This window comes from Mobula birostris, chromosome 14 (assembly GCF_030028105.1).
Source record: "Mobula birostris isolate sMobBir1 chromosome 14, sMobBir1.hap1, whole genome shotgun sequence".
In the NCBI taxonomy this organism is placed as follows: domain Eukaryota; kingdom Metazoa; phylum Chordata; class Chondrichthyes; order Myliobatiformes; family Myliobatidae; genus Mobula; species Mobula birostris.
The window spans coordinates 18774782-18795865 of NC_092383.1; the positions used below are offsets into that span (position 1 = coordinate 18774782).

A 21084-nucleotide genomic window follows, 5' to 3' on the forward strand; every position below is an offset into this window, starting at 1 on the left:
GTTTGGCGGGGTCGAAAGCTGCTCTCCCCAGACGGAAGCGAGCTGAGCGAGCCTGAGGCTTACTGGGGGGGGGGGGGGCTACATAAATGTGGACAAAATGTTACAGTCACTGCCAGTGATATAAACAATGGAATATTGTCATAGAGTTAAGCAGCATGAATACAGGCCCTCTGGCCCTACTCATCTATACCAATCAAAGTGCCTACCTGAATTAGTTCTGTTTAGTTATTTTTGGCCCATATCCCTCTAAACCAGGGGTTCCCAACCTTATTTATGTCATGGACCAATATCATTCACCGAGAAGTCTGGGAACCCCTGCTCTAGACCTTGCCTATTCATGTCTGAACATCTTTTAAACGTTGTAATTGTACCAACACCTTCTACTTCCTCTGGCAGCTAATTCTCCGTACCCAGCACTTCCTGACTGAAGAAGTTTCCTCTCAGGTCCACTACAAATATTTTCCCTCTCACCTTAAACCTATGCCCTTTGGCCTTAGAGGCCCTTACACTGAGGTAAACACTGTGAACATTAACCCTGTCTGTGCCCCTCATGATTTTATATACCTCTGTATGTGGAGTTCAGATCCAATACAGAGTTGACTCGATGCTCTAAAGGGGGCTGGCAGAGATGCAGGTTGTAACCTTGTCCACTGTTCTCAGGTTTCACCTAAAAATATCTGCAGCCAAGGACAGCTCTTCGTAGCTGAGATATTAATAGTCTAACCCCAGAGACTGTGGGCACAGTTAGGCGTCGTAAAGAAACAACAGAATAACTGGAAGTTACTGAGGCCTGTGTTTTGTTCTGTTGCTGGTGGAAGCGTGTTTGTGTGGATAAGGCTCCTAACTGCTGCTCCAAACGTCTCTGCTAACTCTCTAATTGTTGGCCGCTCCGGCTTGGCCGCACCATGCCGCCGGCAGCGGGTTCCGTGCGAGTGAGAGTGGAGGCCGAGGTCTTCACTGTGGAGAAGCACACACTGATTGAGGGCAGTGAGTATTTCAGGGCTCTCTTTGAGTCTGGCATGCGGGAGTGCTCGATGGAGGAAATTCACCTGCAGCAGCTCCCGGCCGGTGGATTCGCTTTAACCATGAGAGTTCTGCAAGGGGACTGCCCCATTCTGAACAGCGAGGAGATCGCTGACGCCATTGAGTGTGCAGTCTTCCTGCAAGTGAAGTCTCTGACTGAACACCTTATCCACATCATCAGCTCCAAGAACTGCATGGTGATGCTCCAGACAGCAGCAGCGTACGGGCTCTTTGAACTTTTCCATGCATCTGCTCTGTTTATTAGAGATATTTATTCTAATGTCAGGGAGGACTTGAGCTTTTTACCTGAGGATCAGTTGGATTATATTGAATCCCTGTCTCCCAGTACACTCGCGGCTGTGGCCACTCACTCACCCTCTTCTCAATATCTTGATGACCATTCCAGAACAATCTGCTACTTGGACGAAGCAGGGAATACTTGGAGAACTTTGACCTCGTTACCCGACAAAGCTAGCACATCTCTCGCAGGCATTGCTGTGGTGGACAATAATATCTACATAGTTGGAGGTGTTGATGGACTGAGCAAGCAGGTCGTAAAGCTTAACTTTTGCTACAGTACTGAAAGGAACAGCTGGAGTGAATTTCCCAGCATGCAACACCTTCGTCACAGCCTAACACTGACAGGGCAAGATGGCTGCCTTTTTGCCATTGGAGGAATATACAAGAATACGGTGCTCACAGCTGTGGAGAAGTACCACGTGGCATCCAAGACATGGTCCTTTGCTGCACATCTTCCCAGACCTGGAGAGGGGATAGCCTGCACACGAGCAATGAGCCGGATTTTTGTGTGCCTTTGGCTTCCAATGGACACCACCGACATCTATGAATACAAGACCAGCAGGGATGAATGGTTTCTTGTAACCACACTCAAACGCCAACAAAGTTATGGACACTGCATGGTCGCCCATTTGGACAATCTGTACGTCATAAGAAATGGACCAGCAGATGATTTCTTGAGGTGTTTCATCGATTGCTTCAACCTCACCAGGCAACAATGGATGAGCATGTGTGGCTATTATGTCAACAGTAAAGGAGCACTTTTCACGGCAACCATCAGAGGTGATAATGTTTTTACAGTAAACAGAATGCTGACCCTGGTCTATGACATACAAAAAGATAAGTGGAAACCAGCGAGGGAAGGGGCTGGATTTCCCCGAAGTGGCTCCATGCACGCCTTCTTACTTCGACTGCCAAAGAAAGGGCCCCACACCAGAACTAACTGAGCTTACAATACTCCTGGTCTTGATTCTATACAAAATAAGGTAGGCAAGGGAAAAATACATCTTGAATGGCTAACTCAGTCATTAATAGAAAATACCTTCGCTTTCCACAGGTCCATCAGGAGGTACAGGAGCCTTAAGTCGCACACCACCAGGTTCAGGATCAGTTATTAGCTTACAACCATCAGGCTCCTGAACCAGTGTGGATAACTTCACTCGTCTCAACTCTGAACTGATTCCACAACCTATAGACTCACTTTCAATGACCCTTTACAATGCAAGTTTCAGAATTTGTTATTTACATAATTTGTCTTCTTTTGCACATTGGTTATTTTTCAGTCTCTGTTTATGAGTAGTTTTTCATAAATTCTATTGTATTTCTTTATTTTCCAAACAAATGAATATCAGGGTAATATATGGTAACATTTATGTAGTTTGATAATAAATTTACATTGACTTTGAGTTATTAAAGTAATAACACAATTATCTTTCCTTTTCTGACCACATCAGTGACGTCAAAACTTATTGGGTCAACATGCAAGTTCATTCTGTATATTTTCTGAATGCTAGCTTTACAGTTTCCTTGACTTATAATCACTCCTCATGATTTCTTCTCCCCAGGAATGGGAATCCTGAGTAATTATTGAAAAAGCTTTGCCAATGGATATCGATGTTAAACTTCACCAAGGATTAGCAGAAACGTATTTCTTACTGTCTTCTTCCAGCATTTGTTCATTAGCTAAATTTGCTGCATCAAAGACCTAAATATATTATTAGAAAAGTAAATAAGTGAGTTTGATGATGCTCCTGATTTGGGACAGGAAATTTAGAGTAATCTGCCGCTTCTACTTTCTTTCTTCACCAATAGCAACTGGTGAAGGTAACCCCAGACGGTAACTCAGGGTAGCCCCAGAACTCCGTGCAATTAAACCCTGTATGCTGAAACAATCCAGCCTATTCAACACTATTAGCTTAGCACTAGGACAACATATGACACATTATGAAGGCAAATGATAGGGGCAAGTTTCTAAATTGACAACTTTGACAGGGCGGTGAATGAGAGGATGGTTGGCAAGTGAAATTTAGCACTTAACAGTGCAAGATGCTGCAGTTTGGTTTGAAGAAGGAGAGGAAGGCAAATCAACTAGGGAAGAACAAAACCAGAGTTGTAAGCACGAGAGATTCTACAGATGCTGGAAATCCTGAGCAAGACAGAAAATGTGAGACAAACTCAGCAGGTCAGGCAGCATCTATGGAGGGGAGACCCTTTTCAGGCCAAGACCCTTCGTCAGGACTGGCCCAAAACGTCAACTGTTTATTCCCCTCTATTTATTGATGCTGCCTGACTTGCTGAGTTTCTCAAGCATTTTGAGTGGTGTCATATATGTACTGTTTGTTTAGTGTAACGGGCTGAGAAAGCGGTTGAGATTTTTATAATACTGGGATTTCAAGCGTATAAGGGCACAGACCTTCATAAAACATTACAATCCAGTATCCAAAATAATATATAAAATCTTCAGAGAGGGTGCAGAAGGGATTCACTGAAATGATTCCACTGTTGAGAGACGAGCGATGGGAGATGAGTTCGAAAAGTTGCAGTTTTCTCCTTGGGACAGTTAAAGCTGCAGACAATCTGAGAGAGCGAGAGATGTCTAAAATCAAAAAGACAGAGAGAAGAACTGTTCTTCTTGAGGAAGGGACACAAGCCAGGTGAAAGAAAACAATGCAGATTGGCAAAATAATCGAGGGGGACATGAAGGGTTCTTTATTTGGGAATGCCGAGGTAGTAGTGGAGAAAGGTTCAGTTGTGTTCAGAAAGCAACTACACAATAATCCAGACTAGTTGGATCAGAACGATGTAATAAAAAAAACTAAAATATGCTGAGCCAATAAATATTGCTATCATTGATGTGGTTATAAAGGAACAGACTGATTTCTTCTTTAGATAATGTTCAATAGCTAAATAGGTGGAAGAATAAAATAAAATGCAGTTTTTTTTCTTTATTTTGTTGTGTTGACTGTATTTTCATGCTGACTTCAACTAGTTCCTTATTTATTTTTCATGTTTATTTATTGAGGTACAGAGCGGAATAACTCTCCTGACCCTTCAACCACACTACCCAGCAATCCCCTGATGTAATCCTAGCCTAATTAACCTCTTTGGAATGTGGGAGGAAACCAGAGCACCCGGGGACAACCACACGGTCACGGAGAGAACGTACAAACTCCTTACAAGCAGCGGCTGGTATTGAACCCGGGTCGCCTGTACTGTAAAGCATTGTGCTGACCACTAGGCTACCGTGCTGGGATACCCTATCCCCGTTATTAAGATATAGTCCACTCCAACTTTTTAATGTCATGTGTGGCTACAACAGGTCCAACCTAAACAAGGATTATTATCATAATAACTCTCTCCAATTTGGTCACAGTCCACATTAAACATTATATTAAGGAGATCTAACCTCCTAATCCTAGTAAAGAGATTATATTCCGAGAATTTGTGTTAAAATGACTCAATGGTCTATTAAAACATTTCTATTACTCTCCCCATTCCATAAATTAATTTATTTTAACTATTTTAAACCAGTTATGATTTTAGTCTCGTAATGTGTCCAACATTCTGCACCATTAGTACTTTGATCTCGACAAATTTCCTGTTCATCTGTTTTTTCTCTATTGCAAGTACTGGCCAGTCACAGTTCCTGCTCTTGGTACACAAGGAATTAGACCTAACCTAATCAAAATTAATTCCTAACAAGAGAAAATCTGCAGATCCTGGAAGTCCAAGCAACACACACAAAATACTGGAGGAACTCAGCAGGCCAGCCAGCATCTATGGAAACTTGACCTGTTGAGTTCCTCCAGCATTTTGTGTGTGTTGCTAAAAATAACCTCTGTCCCATAGACATTACCTTATCTCGAATAGATATTTGAAAATCTAATTCTAATTCTAGATTCTATTTCCTCCTTCACCATACTCATTACATAGTTTTGTATGTGGTATCTTTTTTAAACAGTCTATATAATTTCATCTTTTGGAACATTTGAGAGAAATTGTAAGCTGTTATTTCCGCAGATCTGGTAGAACATAGAAACATGGGGACAGGAGTAGGTAATTCGGCCCTTTGAGGTTGTTCAACCAGTTAATCTGACTTGGGCTGTTCATTGTCTTCAGCTCCCTGTATCTGCTTTCTACTCGAATCCCTTGATTCCTCGGCATCTGAAAGTATTTTCAAACTGTCCATTTAACCATTATTAGTGGTGTATTTTTGCTTCCTTCCAATGCATTTTGGTGTGATATTAAATTGGTAATGGTGCTCAAATTGGTGGATGGCTTTAAGTCAAATGACAAATACAGAAATGTATCCAAAGCTCCTTCCGGCAAAATAGGAGGAAATAAAGACTGACTTAAGGAAGTTTGATTCAAGAAAGAAATGTGAATCCCTTAATGAATACATGAGCCTCAATACATAGAAAAATACACCCATAAAATCCAGGTGTCTACTTTCATCTATAAAAGTACAAGCACAAGAGATTTTGCAGAAGCTGGAGATCCAGAGTAACACACACAAAATGCTGGAAGAACTCAGCAGGTCAGGCAGCATCTATGGAGAGGAATGAACAGTCAACATTTCTGGCCAAGTCCTTACATTAGGACTGGAAGGGAAGGGGGAAGAAGCTATAATAAGAAGGTGAGGGGAGGGGAAGGGGAAGGAATTCCAGCTAGAAGGTGACAGGTGAAACCAGGTGAGGGGGAAGGTGGGTGGGGGTGACATGAGAAGCTGGGAGATGATAGGTGGAAGAAGTAAAGGGCTGAAGAAGGAGGAATCTGATAGGACAGGGCAGGGAACCATGGGAGAAAGGAAAGGAGAAGCAACAGCACAGTCATGTCTGCTTTATAAAGAAAAATCTAGGTCCATATTAACCAGTGGTTTGTTGTGTAGAGGAGTGTTTGCTCCACGAGTAGAATTATTTGACAAATTATTGGCTTGGAATCTTCCAGATCATGCACGTTTCTCACTGTTATAGTTAAAATAAGGAAAACAGAGTGAATCTTCCCTTTGAGAAAATAAATAGAAGCAATATACAAACTTCCATGAATTGTGATAAATATTGTGTAATTTATTTGGACATAAAGGTAAAATAGATGGAAGCATTTTACTTCAAATCAAATAGTTCAGTTTAATATCAGAGAATGTATACAGTATACAACCTGAAATTCTTACTCTTCACAGACATCCATGAAACAAGACACCCCATAGAATAAACATCAGTACCATGAAGCCAACCCCCCCACCACCACTCTCATCGCACAAGTGGCAGCAGAAACATCGATCCTCTGCCTTCCCGCCACTTGTTCGAGCAGAAGCACGGACTACCCCTCTTTCCCGCCCCCATGATGTAAGCAACAGCAGAAGCCCCATAAAGAGACCTTGATCCAGAACCCGTCAAAAACTACAGTTCATAGCTCAGTACTTCGGTATCTCAGACAGGCTCTCTCCCTCCATCCAGGGAGAGAGAGGTTGCTCCTGCAAAAACAGCAACATGCTGTTCCGATGTTCCAATCTTCCACGTCACTTTTCCAAGCCCTCTGACTCAGGGACTGACAGACTCTCGCTCACCGTCAAAAGAGAGCGAGAGAGAGGGGGGGTCGCTCGAGTACAGGGGCCTTCTTCCGACCGCAGCACACACTGCCTGCTGTCCCGATGTTTCAGTCTCCCATGATGCTTCAAATGGCGAGGAACCGGGTTGTCTATGGGACCGCTCCCAGAAAGCGCAGGTCTTCAGGGCATTCCAGGAGATAGCGATGCTCCAGGCTACACAGCTAGTCTGAAAACCCACCGCTTGCGAAGAACCATAGTTTGAACTGTAGGTGACAGACTCCGACGGAACCCCAACCACGCTGAAAAGAAAGAGAAGACATAAGAATAAGCTGTTTATGGACAGACTTGGAAAAGTCACCTGGCTTTGCAAAAACCAGTGGCACCATCTTTCCTAGCTCTTCTTCCAGCTGTAACTTGATTAGAGTTTTTCTTTGATTATGTTCTAATTCTTCCACTTACCCAGTAGCTGCAGGGGAAAAAAAATCACCATATATACAATAGGTGTGTATGAGCATTACCAAACAAGCTGGATCTGAGGTCTGGAGTTTTTGAATGAATACTTACTTTTCTGATTATTTACGAATCTGATAAGTTGTGCCAGGTGAAGGAAGCCATGTTGGTGACACCTCACCAATCACATAAACAATTTGTAAATTCCTTTATCTCTTAGAGCTAGGAGGCCATTCAACCCTAAAACAGTGAGAGGTGATTTTCTAGTTCTTATACACTTGGTTCTATTTAGTATTTGTTTGCTAAATTGGCCCTGGATTAAAATGTTTCCTGTATTGAAAGGATCAAGGTACCATTTCTTCACATTAAAACAACTGATTTCAGCAAGAACTCCATTGCAGAGTGCATAATTGTATAGGACAGGGATTTAATTTAAAAATTGATTGGGGCACTTGTTGACAATATTCAGATAAGTGGCTAGTATCCTCAGTGGACACTGCTGTGTACATACACCTATTGATGCTTCTGGACATATCTTCAGTGATGTTCCTGGTATCATCGGGTGTTTCGGGTCTTTCAACATCATACAACCTCCTCCAGGTGACCTAGCCGGGGCTGATCAGACCCCAGCTTGTGTCCAGATGGCTAGCTACTTATGACTCCATGGCTCCCCTCTTTTGAGCCACAGCCACCTTGAGGCCCTCTCTGCCGCATCGGTGGTACTGCGGATGGCTCTTCTCTTCCTCTCTCCCTCGATGTCCAAAAACCATGACTCTTAAAGAATTTAGATTAATGCCAGGTAAACAGCGCACACTGTCAAAAACCCAACAAGCGATCCTAATAAGGGCTTCTTTAAATTGTAGATTAGTCCCTGGATCATGCTGTACATCTTGGCATTGGAAAACCATCAACGCGTTCTCCTTTAAAAACAATACTGAGGAAAAACAAGCAACAAGCATGCAAAGAGCACACTGCCAGGTTCAGGAACAATTGTCATCCCTCGACCACCAGGCTCCTAAACCAGTGTGGATAACTTCACTCACCTCAACACTCAGCTGATCACTGAACACAACCTGTGGGCTCACTTTCAAGGACTCACAACTCATGTCCTCCCTCAGTATTATTTATTCACTTATCATTATTATTTTTTTGTATTTGCACAGTTTGTCTTATTTGCAATTGGTGCTTCAGCTTTTGTGTGTAGTTTTTCACTGATTCTTTGTTCTACTGTGAATGCCTGCGAGAAAATGAATCTCGGGGTAGTATATGGTGACACTGATGTTAAATTTACTTTGAATTTCGAAGAGACAGTGCTTTTCAGATCAGTCACTTATCCGTTTATGTTGCTGATACAAATAGAAGACAGGAATTTTTGCCAGAAAATCAATTCTAATGGGTAGCTGATGACAAATTAACAAATCCACAAATCCAAAAGAGATCAAGAGAGAAGGTGAGAGGAATTCTTATGGAGGACAGGAGGGAACACACTGTGTGCATTGCTTGAGGTGAGAGAGGAAGGAAAATCTGTAATTCATAGAGGCGGAAACATAAGAAAGAATGTCAGAATTAACAGAGTATAGATAGAAACTAGTAACAGAATAGAGGAAAATGAGAAATCTACCTTGAACTTCATTAGGGAGAGGGAGGGTCAGCAGGTTTCTGACGGTGGAGTCTGCTTTTAAGAAATTACTGTTTTGGCCTATTGCCTCTGCCATCACTGTACCTTTTTAGGGGTGGCCAGCAAAATGTCAGTGCAGCTCTGTGAAATTATCCCAACTGAAAATATTTCTATTTTGGACTGCTGTCAACACCATTAGGAACATGTTGCATATGTGGAAAACTCAGTCAGATTTTTCTTTAGTTCCTGGGCACTGTTGGCAAGGCCAGCACTTGTTACTTGCCCTCAACTGCATCTGAACAGAATACATTTAACATTTAAATAACGAACCTTGCTTCCATGTCTTGGAAGGGGTGCATTGTCCATTGTCCTAAGTGTAACACCTGCCGATATACCTCCTCCCTCACCTCCATTCAGGGTGACAGGCCCTTCCAGGTGTGCCAACATGAGGCCACCAGCTTGAAGGGGTAACACCTTATATTCCGTCCGGGTACCCTCCAAACCGACGGCACGAGTATCGATTTCTCCTTCTGGTGAACAAGACTCCTCCTCTGTTCCCCACTCTGAGCTTTTACCTCTTCTCATGTATTACTTTCCCCTGGGACTCCTTCCCTTTCTCCCAAGGTCCACTCTCCTCTCCTATCAGATTCCTTGTTCTTCAGTCCTTGACAATTCCCACCCACCTGGCTCCACCTATCACCTTCCAGCTGGGCTCCTTCCCCTCCACCCCTCCTTTTCATTCTGCCATCTTCCCCCTTCCTTCTCGGTCCTGAAAAAGGGTCTCAGCCTGAAACGTCGACTGTTTATTCATTTCCACAGATGCTGCCCGACCTGCTGGGTTCTTCCAGCATTTTGTGTGTGATGCTTTGTATTTCCAGCATCTGCAGACTTCCTCGTATTTATGAAACGAGCATATTTTAAAATTTCCGTCTTGGGCACAATACAATTCTATGAACTGAATGCCCATTTTCATATTTCAGCAAAGCTCTCGGATGTTCTGATTGCGAGCAAGTACAATGTATGCAGTTGGACCCAATGTTAAAATTCCTCCGAGGAACAGCAGCCTGATATGATCTGTAATTTTTAACTACAGAAACTGAGCTATGGTAAAACATAAATTAGGCAGTGCTGGCAACGTGGCTACATACATGTGCATACGTTGGAGTGGAATTATTGTTTCCATGGTAGCAACTCTTTCTTATTGAAAACATGACTGGAAATTAAGATGGAAGCAATTACATGAAAGGCACCTAGATAAACTATCTTAAGAAACAACCCAAATATGCAGTATACCTATTACAATAATTGCATGTAATGCTGTTAATAAGTACCAAACATATTGTGCTCAATTTTGGCCAGTTATTTTATTTTGAGTTAGAAGTAAAAGCTGTTTTAACTTTATAACAAGTCCTTTATGGCTATGTGGCTTTTGAGAATACTGCTGTTCAAATATATTCTCCTTTTCTCATTTGGAGTATTGTGAGCAGGTTTGGACCCCTTATTGAAGAAAGGATGTGCTGACGTTGCAGAGGGTTCAAAGCAGGTTCACGAAAATGATTCCAGGATCAGCATGGCTTGTCATATGAGGAGCATTTGATGGCTCTGGGCCTCTACTCACTGGAATTCAGAAGAATGAGGGGTGACCTCATTGAAACCCGTCGAAAGTTGAAAGGTCTTGCTAGAGTAGATGTGGAGAGGATGTTTCCTACGGTGGGAGAGTCTAAGACCAGAGGGCACAGCCTCAGAATAGAGGGGTGTCCTTTTAGAATAGAGATGAGGAGGAATTTCTTTAGCCAGAAAGTGGTGGATCCGTGGAATTCATTTCCACAAGCGACTGTGCCTTGGGTATATTTAGAGCAGAGGTTGATAGATTCTTGGTTGGCCAGGGCATGAAGGGATTGAGAAGGCAGGATACTGGGATTGAGAGGGGAAATGGATCAACCATTGGTGAAATGTCAGAGCAGACTCAATGGGCCAAATAGCCTAATCCTGCTCCTATATCTTAGGGTCTTATGGTTTTATTTTTAATGACTTTTTTGTTGTACAAGTTTCTTCTTCACTTGCGTTACTTCTCTGAAAAAGGAGGGAGCAGCTCTCGGGCCAAGCTGTCCAGCACAAAACATTCCTGCTCCACGAATTGACAATAAAGCCAACTAATCTTTACTGACTGACCCGTTATCTTTTACAAGCTGCCTCTGACAAGTTATATATAGGTAGAATGGTGCTGAAGTTGATAACCGTGAGCAATTAGGCATGTTGGCAAGAAGTCAAGCCTTTTGATTTCCACTCTTCAAAGAGAGATAGCAATGGCAGAGATGTTTAAAGTAATACGCTCAGAAAGTCACAGACGTATTCCAGGAAGCTAAGTATTCAGTGAAAACCAGTCTGAAATGTTCAGCTGCGTGCCTTGGAGGTATTTGAATATTGATTCCAGCAGCATACATGGAATTTCCTCTCAATGAATTTGATGATCCTGAACATTTCTACTTTGTCCAAAGGTTGAGCAAGCAAAAGGGGGGGGGGGTCTCTTTGGAGCAAAAGAGGACAAGAAATGATTTTATAGAGTTCTATAAATGATAAGGAACATAGATTGGCCAGCCAGTGCCTTTTCCCCAGGGTGGCAATGGCTAATACGAGACGAAATACCTTTTCAAGGAACACACACAAAATGCTGGAGGAACTCAGCAGGCCAGGCAGCATCTGTGGAAATAAAGTTTCAGGCTGAGACCCTTTGGCAGGACTGGAGAAAAAAAGATGAGGAATAGATTTAAAAGGTGGGGGAAGGGGAGGGAGAAACACAAGGTGGTAGGTGAAACCGGGAGGGGGAGGGGTGAAGTAAAGCGCTGGGAAGTTGATTGGTGAAAGAGATACAGGGTTGGAATTAAGGTGAGAGAAGGAAAAGGGGATGGGAAATGGTGAAGGGGAGACATTACCGGAAGTTTGATAGCCTCCAACCTGATGGCATGAACATCAATTTTCTCGAACTTCCGGTAATGCCCCCCCTCACTCCTTCACCATTCCCTATCCCCTTTTCCCTCTCTCACCTTATCTCCTCGCCTGCCCATCATCCCCCTCTGGTGTTCGTCCCCTCTTTTCTTGCTTCCATGGCTTTCTATTCTCTCCTATTGGATTCCCCCTTCTCCAGCCCTGTATCTCTTTCACCAATCAACTTCCCAGCTCTTTACTTCATCACTCCCCCTCCCGGTTTCATCTATCACCTTGTGTTTCTCTCTCCCTTCCCTCACCTTTTAAATCTACTCATCCTTTTGGCTCCGGTCCTGCCGAAGGGTTTCGGCCCGAAACGTCAACTGTACTCTTTTCCATCGATACTGCCTGGTCTGCTGAGTTCCTCCAGCATTTTCTGTGTGTTGCTCAGATTTCCAGCAACTACAGATTTTCTCTTGTTTAGGAAATACCTTTAAGCTGATTGGGAGAAAGCATGGGGGGAGTGATGTCAGAGGTAGGTTTTTTCACACATAGAGTGGTAAATGGATGGAACACACTGCTGAAGTTGATAGAGGCAGATACATTAGGGACATTTAAAAGACTCTTAGATAAGCACGTGGATGAAATTAAAAATGAAGGGCTATGTGGGATGGTAGGATCTTGGAGCAGGTTAAAAGATAAGCACAATATCATGGGCCAAAGAGACTATATTGTGCTGTACAGTGCTATGTTCTATGTTTAATGTACTTGGGGAGCATCCTGATTTGTGTCTGTCTCCTTTTTTCCTCTTACATAGTTATTTTCCATTTTTTGGCAAAATGAACCTTTTATACATACTTATACTGTTATATATTCATGACCAAGTACCTTTATTCACTTTGCATTATCTGGCCACAACTTGTAAGAACAGTCGTCATTGCTCAATACCTACCACCATTGAGGTGGTGGTGGTGAAGCTGCCTTCTTCAACTTTTGAATTTTTTGACTTTCTTCCAACGTTCTTCAAGAACTCATAAAGCTGCAGAGCTGATTCCCTACTGAATGCTCTCAGGTAAGAATAGAGTGATCATAGGATTATCTAAAACTACAACAACTTATGCCCTATCTTTGCAAAGTGCTCATGTTTTTCTGCTAGGATTGAAGCCCACAGTAGTGAATCTTTAGAGCTCTTAATTTAATCGGCTAAAGGACATCATTATAACTAAATTGAATCCACAGAGTTATTGAGGTCACATCTGTATTGTCGTAGAGTTCCTGGTTATTTGGCACAACAATTCAAAGTAAATTTGAATTATTGTGCCAAATGGTTAGAAACTCTATAACAACACAATCACTTTAATTATGACTTTGAATTTACAATAATGTTTATGACATGAAGTGTTTACTGATTTCATAAGGGAGAGACAACATATTAAGCACAAGAAGAATTAAAACACTTCTCCCAAAAGCATATTGTCCCACCATCAATAAATGTATTTGTATCTAATTTTCTGGAGAATAGTCACGTTCATAGCTCGACACCAAAGGAGTTGTGATAATATTGCCAGATTATTTTCATTCTATGGAAAACTCTTCCTGTGAGAAGCTGCAGTCATCACAGTTGGAGCAAGGGTTTTGAACTTCCCTTACTGGGGTATCTATAAACAGATTGGCTTCAATTTCAAAGCATTTGACTCTGCACTCAAAGCTTGTTTTTCTAACCGCTGCCGCAGCTTCATCATTACTGTACAACATCAATGCCTAAAAAATTTTCTGCTGAATATTTGACAAAGACTAAGTCTGTCAATAATTTATAAATGCTGCCACTGCAATGAGAGCTGAAATGTCTGAGAAAGCTTTCTCAGGGTTGGAATGAACACAACATAAATAATATCTGTATAAGAACTATATATCTGAGCTTGTAATAGTTCATTCAATAATTTTACACTGAACCCATACAATCTTTTGTAACTTATCAGACCATAAGATGACTATAAATTATTATATATGCACATATAATTCTGTACACCTGCTCATTAATACAAATGTCTAATCAGCCAATCAGATGGCAGGTACCCAATGTGTAAAAGCATGCAGACAATGTTAACTGCTGCAGTCGTTGTTCAGACCAAAGATCAGAATGGGGAAATAATGTGATTTAAGTGAGTTTGACCGTGGAATGATTGCTGGTGCCATATGGGTTGCTTTGCGTATCTCAGAAACTGCCGATCTCCTGGGATTTTCACACACAACAGTCTCCAGAGTTTATAAAGGATGGTGCAAGAAACTGAAAACATCCAGTAAGCAGTAGTTCTGTGGGCAAAAATGCTTGGTTAATGAGAGAAGTCAGGGGAGAATGCTGGACCAGTTCAAGCTGACAGGAAGGCGACAAAAACTCAGATAACCACACGTTCCAAGAGTGGTGTGCGGAAGATCATCTCTGAATGCACATCACGTCAAACATTCAAGTGGATGAGCTACAGCAACAGAACACCACTCCAAGCTCCACATCTGTACCTAATGTAGCCACTGAGTGTATATAATAAATAGAGCAAAAATATTCAGGTAATGTTCATGGGTCATGTACCATTCTGAAATTTGATGGCAGAGGGGAAGATGCTGTTCCTGTCTTTTACTCTATAAATAATTAAAAACATTGAATACTATATATTGACATGATTCAAATGTATGATTGTATGTCTATAAAAATTAAAATTCAGTATGAGCTTCTTTGCTTTTTTAATGATGTGAATGAAAAAAGCTGTCAATCTTTGTTCAGGAACATTAAGTTCCCGCAGCTTTTGTGGTTTCAGTATGATCTTTGGAATATACAAATTGATTAAAAATTTACTTCATTCACCTAAGCATACACTCTTTCCTCTGCTTTGCTTCCCCTCTGCTCTGTGTGCTGTGTTTTTGTCTGGCTTGGTTCTGAGAACAAAAGGAACTCTCTTGAAACTTATTTGGACGGCCATTCTCCACATCTGAAGTTGGTTATCTCCAAACTGGAGCCTGTCATGGACCAGGCATGATGTATCATCCTCACACCCATGCTTCTAGAGTTACCGAATAATAATCAGAAATGTGGAGGCTTGCCACTCTGCCTCGCCCCACCCTCTCTAGTCCAGCTTCCCTGGGAATGCTGTGGTGTCCAATTGCCTGGACTTTAAAAATAATAAGCATTGTAAAAGGAATTGAGTTAATGCATCAATTCATCAAACTTTGAATATGAAGAAACAACAGATGATAGATTTTTGCAAGGGTTTTATTTCTATGAACATGTATTATATCAATAATAAGGCTACAGAGCATGTTTCCTATTGATTTTTTTTATATTGAGCAATACCTTATGACAGAGAGTTGAGATGTTCCCAATGTTTATACAAGCAGAACAGCAGGAGGAAAATTAATTTGAAACATGATAAACAAATTTAAAATATATTGTATAGTTTTACGTCACATACTAAATTAACTAGCTTGTTTTTGTGCCTTAGAAACCAGAAAAATGAATGAGCCACCCGTTGATATGTTCATACAAATGAACGGATTTAAGTCTAAAATAGGAGTCAAGGGAACTTTATACCAACGCTGATTTGCTAAGATCTGAAATGTGATTTCAAGACATGACTTCTTCTTATTTGTATATACCTAAGACTGCTAGTAACCAAGAATAACACACACAGTAGTGGTGGAAGAACTCAGCAGGTCAGGAAGCATCTAAGGAAAGGAATAAACAGTTGACATTTTGGGTAATGACCCTTCACAGGGATCCTTCCTGATGAAGGGTCTCGGCCTGAAACATCGGCCATTTATTCCTTTCCATTGATTCTGCCTGACCTGTTGAGTTCCTCCAGCATTTTGTATGTATTACTCTGGATTTCAAGCCTCTGCTGGATCTCTTGTGAATCTCTTGACAGTAACCACTGCTTCATAGAAACATAGAAAACCTACAGCACAATACAGGTCCTTCAGCCCACAAAGCTGTGCTGAACATGACCTTACCTTAGAAATTACCTAGTGTTACCCATAGCCCCACTATTTTTCTAAGCTCCATGTACCTATCCAGGAGTCTCTTACAAGACCCTATCGTATCCGCCTCCACCACCGTCGCCAACAGCCCATTCCACGCACCCATCACTCCACGTGAAAAACTTAGCCCTGACATCTCCTCTGTACCTACTTCCAAGCATCTTAAAACTGCGCCCTCTTGTGCTAGCCACTTCAGCCCTGGGGGAAAGCATCTGACTATCCACATGATCAATGCCTCTCATCATCTTATACACCTCTATCAGTGAAAGTAGTCGTCTTATATCACCTCTTTCAACGAAAGTATTTCCCAGCCTTCACACTAAACAGGAGAGTTCAATAAATAATATCAATATTATCTCCTAACAATATAGTGAAAAACCTAGACCTGCACTTCTTTTTAGTTGGGAGGCTGAATTCCAAAGGTTCTGTAATGGGGGACTATAATCAAGGTGAAGATGACTCTCAAGGTGAGTTTGTTCAGATAAGTGATTCTTGAGTCGCTTTAGCACTTACAGTTTCTTAAAAAGGTTTTCCACAAACAGACAGCAGGAGTTAGGAGCTGGTAGATTCTAATGAATAGTGTGTGACCATTAAATGTGTGTTGAATCAAGAATGCCTGGTTAAAGTGTAGCAGAGAGGCCTAGATAGAATGGACATAGAGAGGATGTTTCTTGTAGTGGGTGAGTCTAAGACCAGAGGGCAGAATGTCAAAATACAAGGATGCCCATTTAGCACAGAGATCGGAAGGAATTTCTTCAGCCAACAGGGTGATGAATCTGTGGAATTTATTGTCATGAATGGCTGTGGAGGCCAAGTCATTGGGTATGTTTAAAGTGAGGTTGATAAAGTTCTTGAATGGTAACGGTGTCAAAGGTTACGAAGAGAAGGCAACAGAATGGGTTGGGAAGAATAATAAATCAGCCATGATTGGAGTGGAATTGATGGGCTCAATAGCCAAATTCTGCTCTGATGTCTCAAAGTCTTGTGGTCTTATACTGTAGATTTTAGTAACGAGCAATATGATATGGCTCAGCCTCAAAGACTTCAATATAATAAGATTCAAGGCTAACAGGATGGAGTTTATAATTGTAATTTTGCTTTTAATGGCAGTTTTTAAAGCAGTTCAGACTCTTGTTATAAACCAGCTGCTCTTTTAATTACTGATTGACAAGCTAGTGTCTCATCTCATCAACATTTCCTTGTTTGAATGCAAGCATATCAATGTAAAGAAAATATTTTCTTTATGAGAATTCTCAGCCACAATTCTAAGAATAATCATATCCCTGGCACAAACACTGTCCTGTAGTACCATGCCAATTTAAACTGGATCCAAACTTTGATGTTGATGACTGTTTAGCACTTCTACAAATATAAAGATTTAAGTCTTTGCTATATTATTTGCAACAAAAGTGTAAGAGTTTCAGAATTCACAACTTTTCTGTGTTTTCCAGCATACTGTTTGAGATTGTCCAGTTAGTTTTCCCCAAACCCTTTTCCAAAAACTGGCTGTTTCCTTGGTATGTTTAAGTAGATGATATCCACAGAGGAGTCCATTGCTACCTCTCTGTCCTGGGAAGTTACCAGAAGTTTACTGAAAATACATTATTTCCACTTAAACCTCAGCACATCTAGAACACACAACATAGAACAATACAACACAGGAACGGGCCTTTCAACCCACAGTGTTGTGCTGGATTAAATTAGAAATGAAATGTCTAACTAAACTAACCTCTTCTGCCTGCACAATGTCCATTTCCTTTCATTTCCCTCACATTCATGTGCTTATCTAAATATCTCTTAGAAGTCCCTAATGTATCTGTCTCTACCACCAACCAGGCAGTGCGTTCCAAGCACCCATCACTCTGTGCAAAAAAACTGTGCCCCTCACATCTCCCTTGAACTGAAGGGTGTGGAGGGGAGGTTTGTTGGCAAGTGACATACCTTGCCTTTTGTCTGATTTGCACTTCCATCCGCCAGTTTCACTGTTTTTTCTCTATGGCCCAGAGCTCCAGCCTCTGCCCTGTGAAATCCGGTGGTACCACAGACATGCTCTGCTCAGCTCGGTCTGCTCCATTTATCAACTCACTCTCCAGGATTTTATTTCCAAGCAATATCAGGTGGAAGTCTTAGCCTACAGTTTATGGCACCGATGGCAAAACACCCCTTTCCACTCTACCTCCTTTCAGCATGCAAGGAGTGTCGTGGATGAAAGAATGGGTGTGGAGGGTGAGGAATTTGTCAGGTGATCAAAGTAAGCTTTTTTTTTAATGAAGATTGGGCGGCTTGAAAACAAAATGGTTGCGAGTGCATGTAGTGACTTATACTACCCAATCCAGATGCCACTTCATGGAGAAGCTTAAAGGGGATTTGCCGTACTATCCAAATTCAAAAGAACCCCGCTTTCAGGCCAAGTTGTGACTCTGTTTCTCTTCCCCTGAGTTTCAAACTCTGTTTCTCGTTCCAGTAACTGAAGGTCCCCCCCGGGACCTTACCCTTTTGGTTCTTATTCTTCACCTGCGGGTTTACCACGTTCCTTATGTATGGTGACAAGTGGCACCTCATTCCATCGCTTCCCTGTCCTGACTCTGCCTCCACTAAATAAACTCACATTTTGATAACCCCTTGTGATAGCAACAACTAAACCCAATTTCACAGCATTCAACAGGGCAAGCAGTGAACAGCACCGTGCATTCATGAGCACAGATAAATATTGTTATATAGTTAAAAATAATTAATTGGATGGACATATTAAACAGATATTCAAGTAGGCCAGTTGAATTTTTAAACTCTCCATTAAAAATATCCAAGGTTACTGGTGGGATTAAAACACTTAAGTGTGAAGTACCAAAACCAGGTAATGTGAAACATAGCACCTTCTTTTTCTATCTGGAGCGTGTCATAAGTTCCTCGAGGGCCTTTTCCCGGTGGTTGTTATGAATGAGTAGAACTTCTTTACTATCTTCGTGTTGAAAACCCATCTCGTCGAACTGTGTCATGAGAGTCAAAAACTCCTCTGCCTGCATGCAAAAGGATGCAGAATGGACAAAGGCATGGGTTAAGCTTGGCAGAAAAGTTGAGCAAGCAAGACAGTCAGCTCTGGACATCTTTGTAGAATGTGACAAAGGAATCCAAAGACTAACTGAGGTGCTATCACATAATCAGAAACAGGAAAAAAGAGGACCGCAGGAAAACCTCTCTGTTGGGTTTTTTATGCCGTCCCTAGAACTTTCACACAAAGCTAGATCTGATAACTGTGCATTTTGTTATTAAAATGTCACAGCATTGGCAATTTGAAAGCAATTCAAAGTTTCATTACTTAATTATTAACTTCCACAAAATTACCATAAATGAAACCTTCCAACAATGTAATCAAAATTTGCTGCCTCATATTTAGTTTCAAGAGAAGGCTCGAGGATCTACTTTATTCACCACTTACATTTATATGTATGAGGAATCTTCTGTGGTGTGTTGGCGTAACAGCATTCAACAATTATAAAAATTAAAGAATTATATAAAAATAATGTTGGAAGTACAGATGTGGAATAAAATGTGCATAAGTATATAAACACCAGCATACAGTTACAATGTAAACAGCACATAAAAAGTGGCTTAAAGTGTTCACAGTGCAGTGCAATGACAGAGGTAACAGATAGGACAACTACCTCAGAATTAGGCACTTTAAATGTAAATACATTGATGAATAAGGATCTGGTCCTTCCCAGTGTATAGAGCATAGAACATAGAATAGTACAGCACAGTACAGGCCCTTTGGCTCACAATGTTGTGCCGACCCTCAAACCCTGCCTCCCATATAAGCCCCCACCTTAAGTTCCTCCATATACTTGTCTAGTAGTCTCTTAAACTTCACTATTGTATCTGCCTCCACCACTGACTCAGGCAGTGCATTCCACACACCAACCACTCTCTGAGTAAAAAATCTTCCTCTAATATCCCCCTTGAACTTCCCACCCCTTACCTTAAAGCCATGTCCTCTTGTATTGAGCAGTGGTGCCTTGGGGAAGACGCGCTGGCCATCCTCTCTATCTATTCCTCTTATTATCTTGTACACCTCTATCACGTCTCCTCTCATCCTCCTTCTCTCCAAAGAGTAAAGCCCTAGCTCCCTTAATCTCTGATCATAATGCATACTTTCTAAACCAGGCAGCATCCTGGTAAATCTCCTCTGTACCCTTTCCAATGCTTCCACATCCTTCCTATAGTGAGGTGACCAGAACTGGACACAGTACTCAAAGTGTGGCCCAACCAGAGTTTTACAGAGCTGCATCATTACATTGCGACCCTTAAACTCTATCCCTCGACTTATAAGAGCTAACACCCCATAAGCTTTCTTAACTACCCTATCCACCTGTGAGGCAACTTTCAGGGATCTGTGGACATGTACCCCGAGATCCCTCTCCTCCTCCGCACTACCAAGTATCCTGCCATTTACTTTGTACTCTGCCTTGGAGTTTGTCCTTCCAAAGTGTACCACCTCACACTTCTCCGGGTTGAACTCCATCTGCCACTTCTCAGCCCACTTCTGCATCCTATCAATGTCTCTCTGCAATCTTTGACAATCCTCTACACTATCTACAACACCACCAACCTTTGTGTCGTCTGCAAACTTGCCAACCCACCCTTCTACCCCCACATCCAGATCGTTAATAAAAATCACGAAAAGTAGAGGTCCCAGAACAGATCCTTGTGGGACACCACTAGTCACAATCCTCCAATCTGAATGTATTCCCTCCACCACCACCCTCTGCCTTCTGCAGGCAAGCCAATTCTGAATCCACCTGGCCAAACTTCACTGGATCCCATTATATGATGAATAAACTCTTTGCGGGCTTCACGCTGAGTACAGGCATTGATTATAACCGACTTTTTGATGATAAATTCTGCCGTCTTCATCAGGGATGATGACGGGATAAGTCTAACCCAGTGGTATTTATAACCCTGTAGTCCATCCCTCCTGATTGGTTAGTCCTCATCCAATTAGGTTTCTGCACTCCCACCTTGCTACCGCCAAATACAGAGCAGTGTATATCAGTCAGACAGGACGCACTGTGGAAACCTGCATCAAGGAGCACAGGAGGTGTATCCCTTTGGGTTACGCAGAGAAATCAGCGATAGCAGAACACTGCATTTGCAATAGCCATTGGATTGACTTCAACAGCACAAAACTACTGTGCCA

At 41.9% G+C, this 21084-nt stretch overlaps 2 protein-coding genes across 2 annotated transcripts in view; one reads left to right on the top strand and one right to left on the bottom strand.

Annotated features, from left to right (window-relative positions):
* Positions 1 to 905: 905 nt before the first annotated feature.
* kbtbd13a (kelch repeat and BTB domain containing 13a) lies at positions 906 to 2355 on the top strand. Its single transcript, XM_072277702.1, has one exon. It carries the CDS (start codon positions 906 to 908, stop codon positions 2265 to 2267), a length of 1362 nt encoding a protein of 453 aa, XP_072133803.1. The 3' UTR covers positions 2268 to 2355.
* A 4089-nt stretch (positions 2356 to 6444) lies between these two features.
* ubap1lb (ubiquitin associated protein 1-like b) overlaps positions 6445 to 21084 on the bottom strand; it is a 45488-nt gene continuing 30848 nt past the window's right edge. The window contains exons 7-8 of the mRNA XM_072277704.1: positions 18764 to 18907; positions 6445 to 7167 (exon numbers count right to left, since the gene is read on the bottom strand). Of these exons, the coding sequence (XP_072133805.1) occupies positions 18773 to 18907 (135 nt within the window). The 3' untranslated portion in view covers positions 6445 to 7167; positions 18764 to 18772. The remainder of the gene's footprint in view (positions 7168 to 18763; positions 18908 to 21084) is intronic.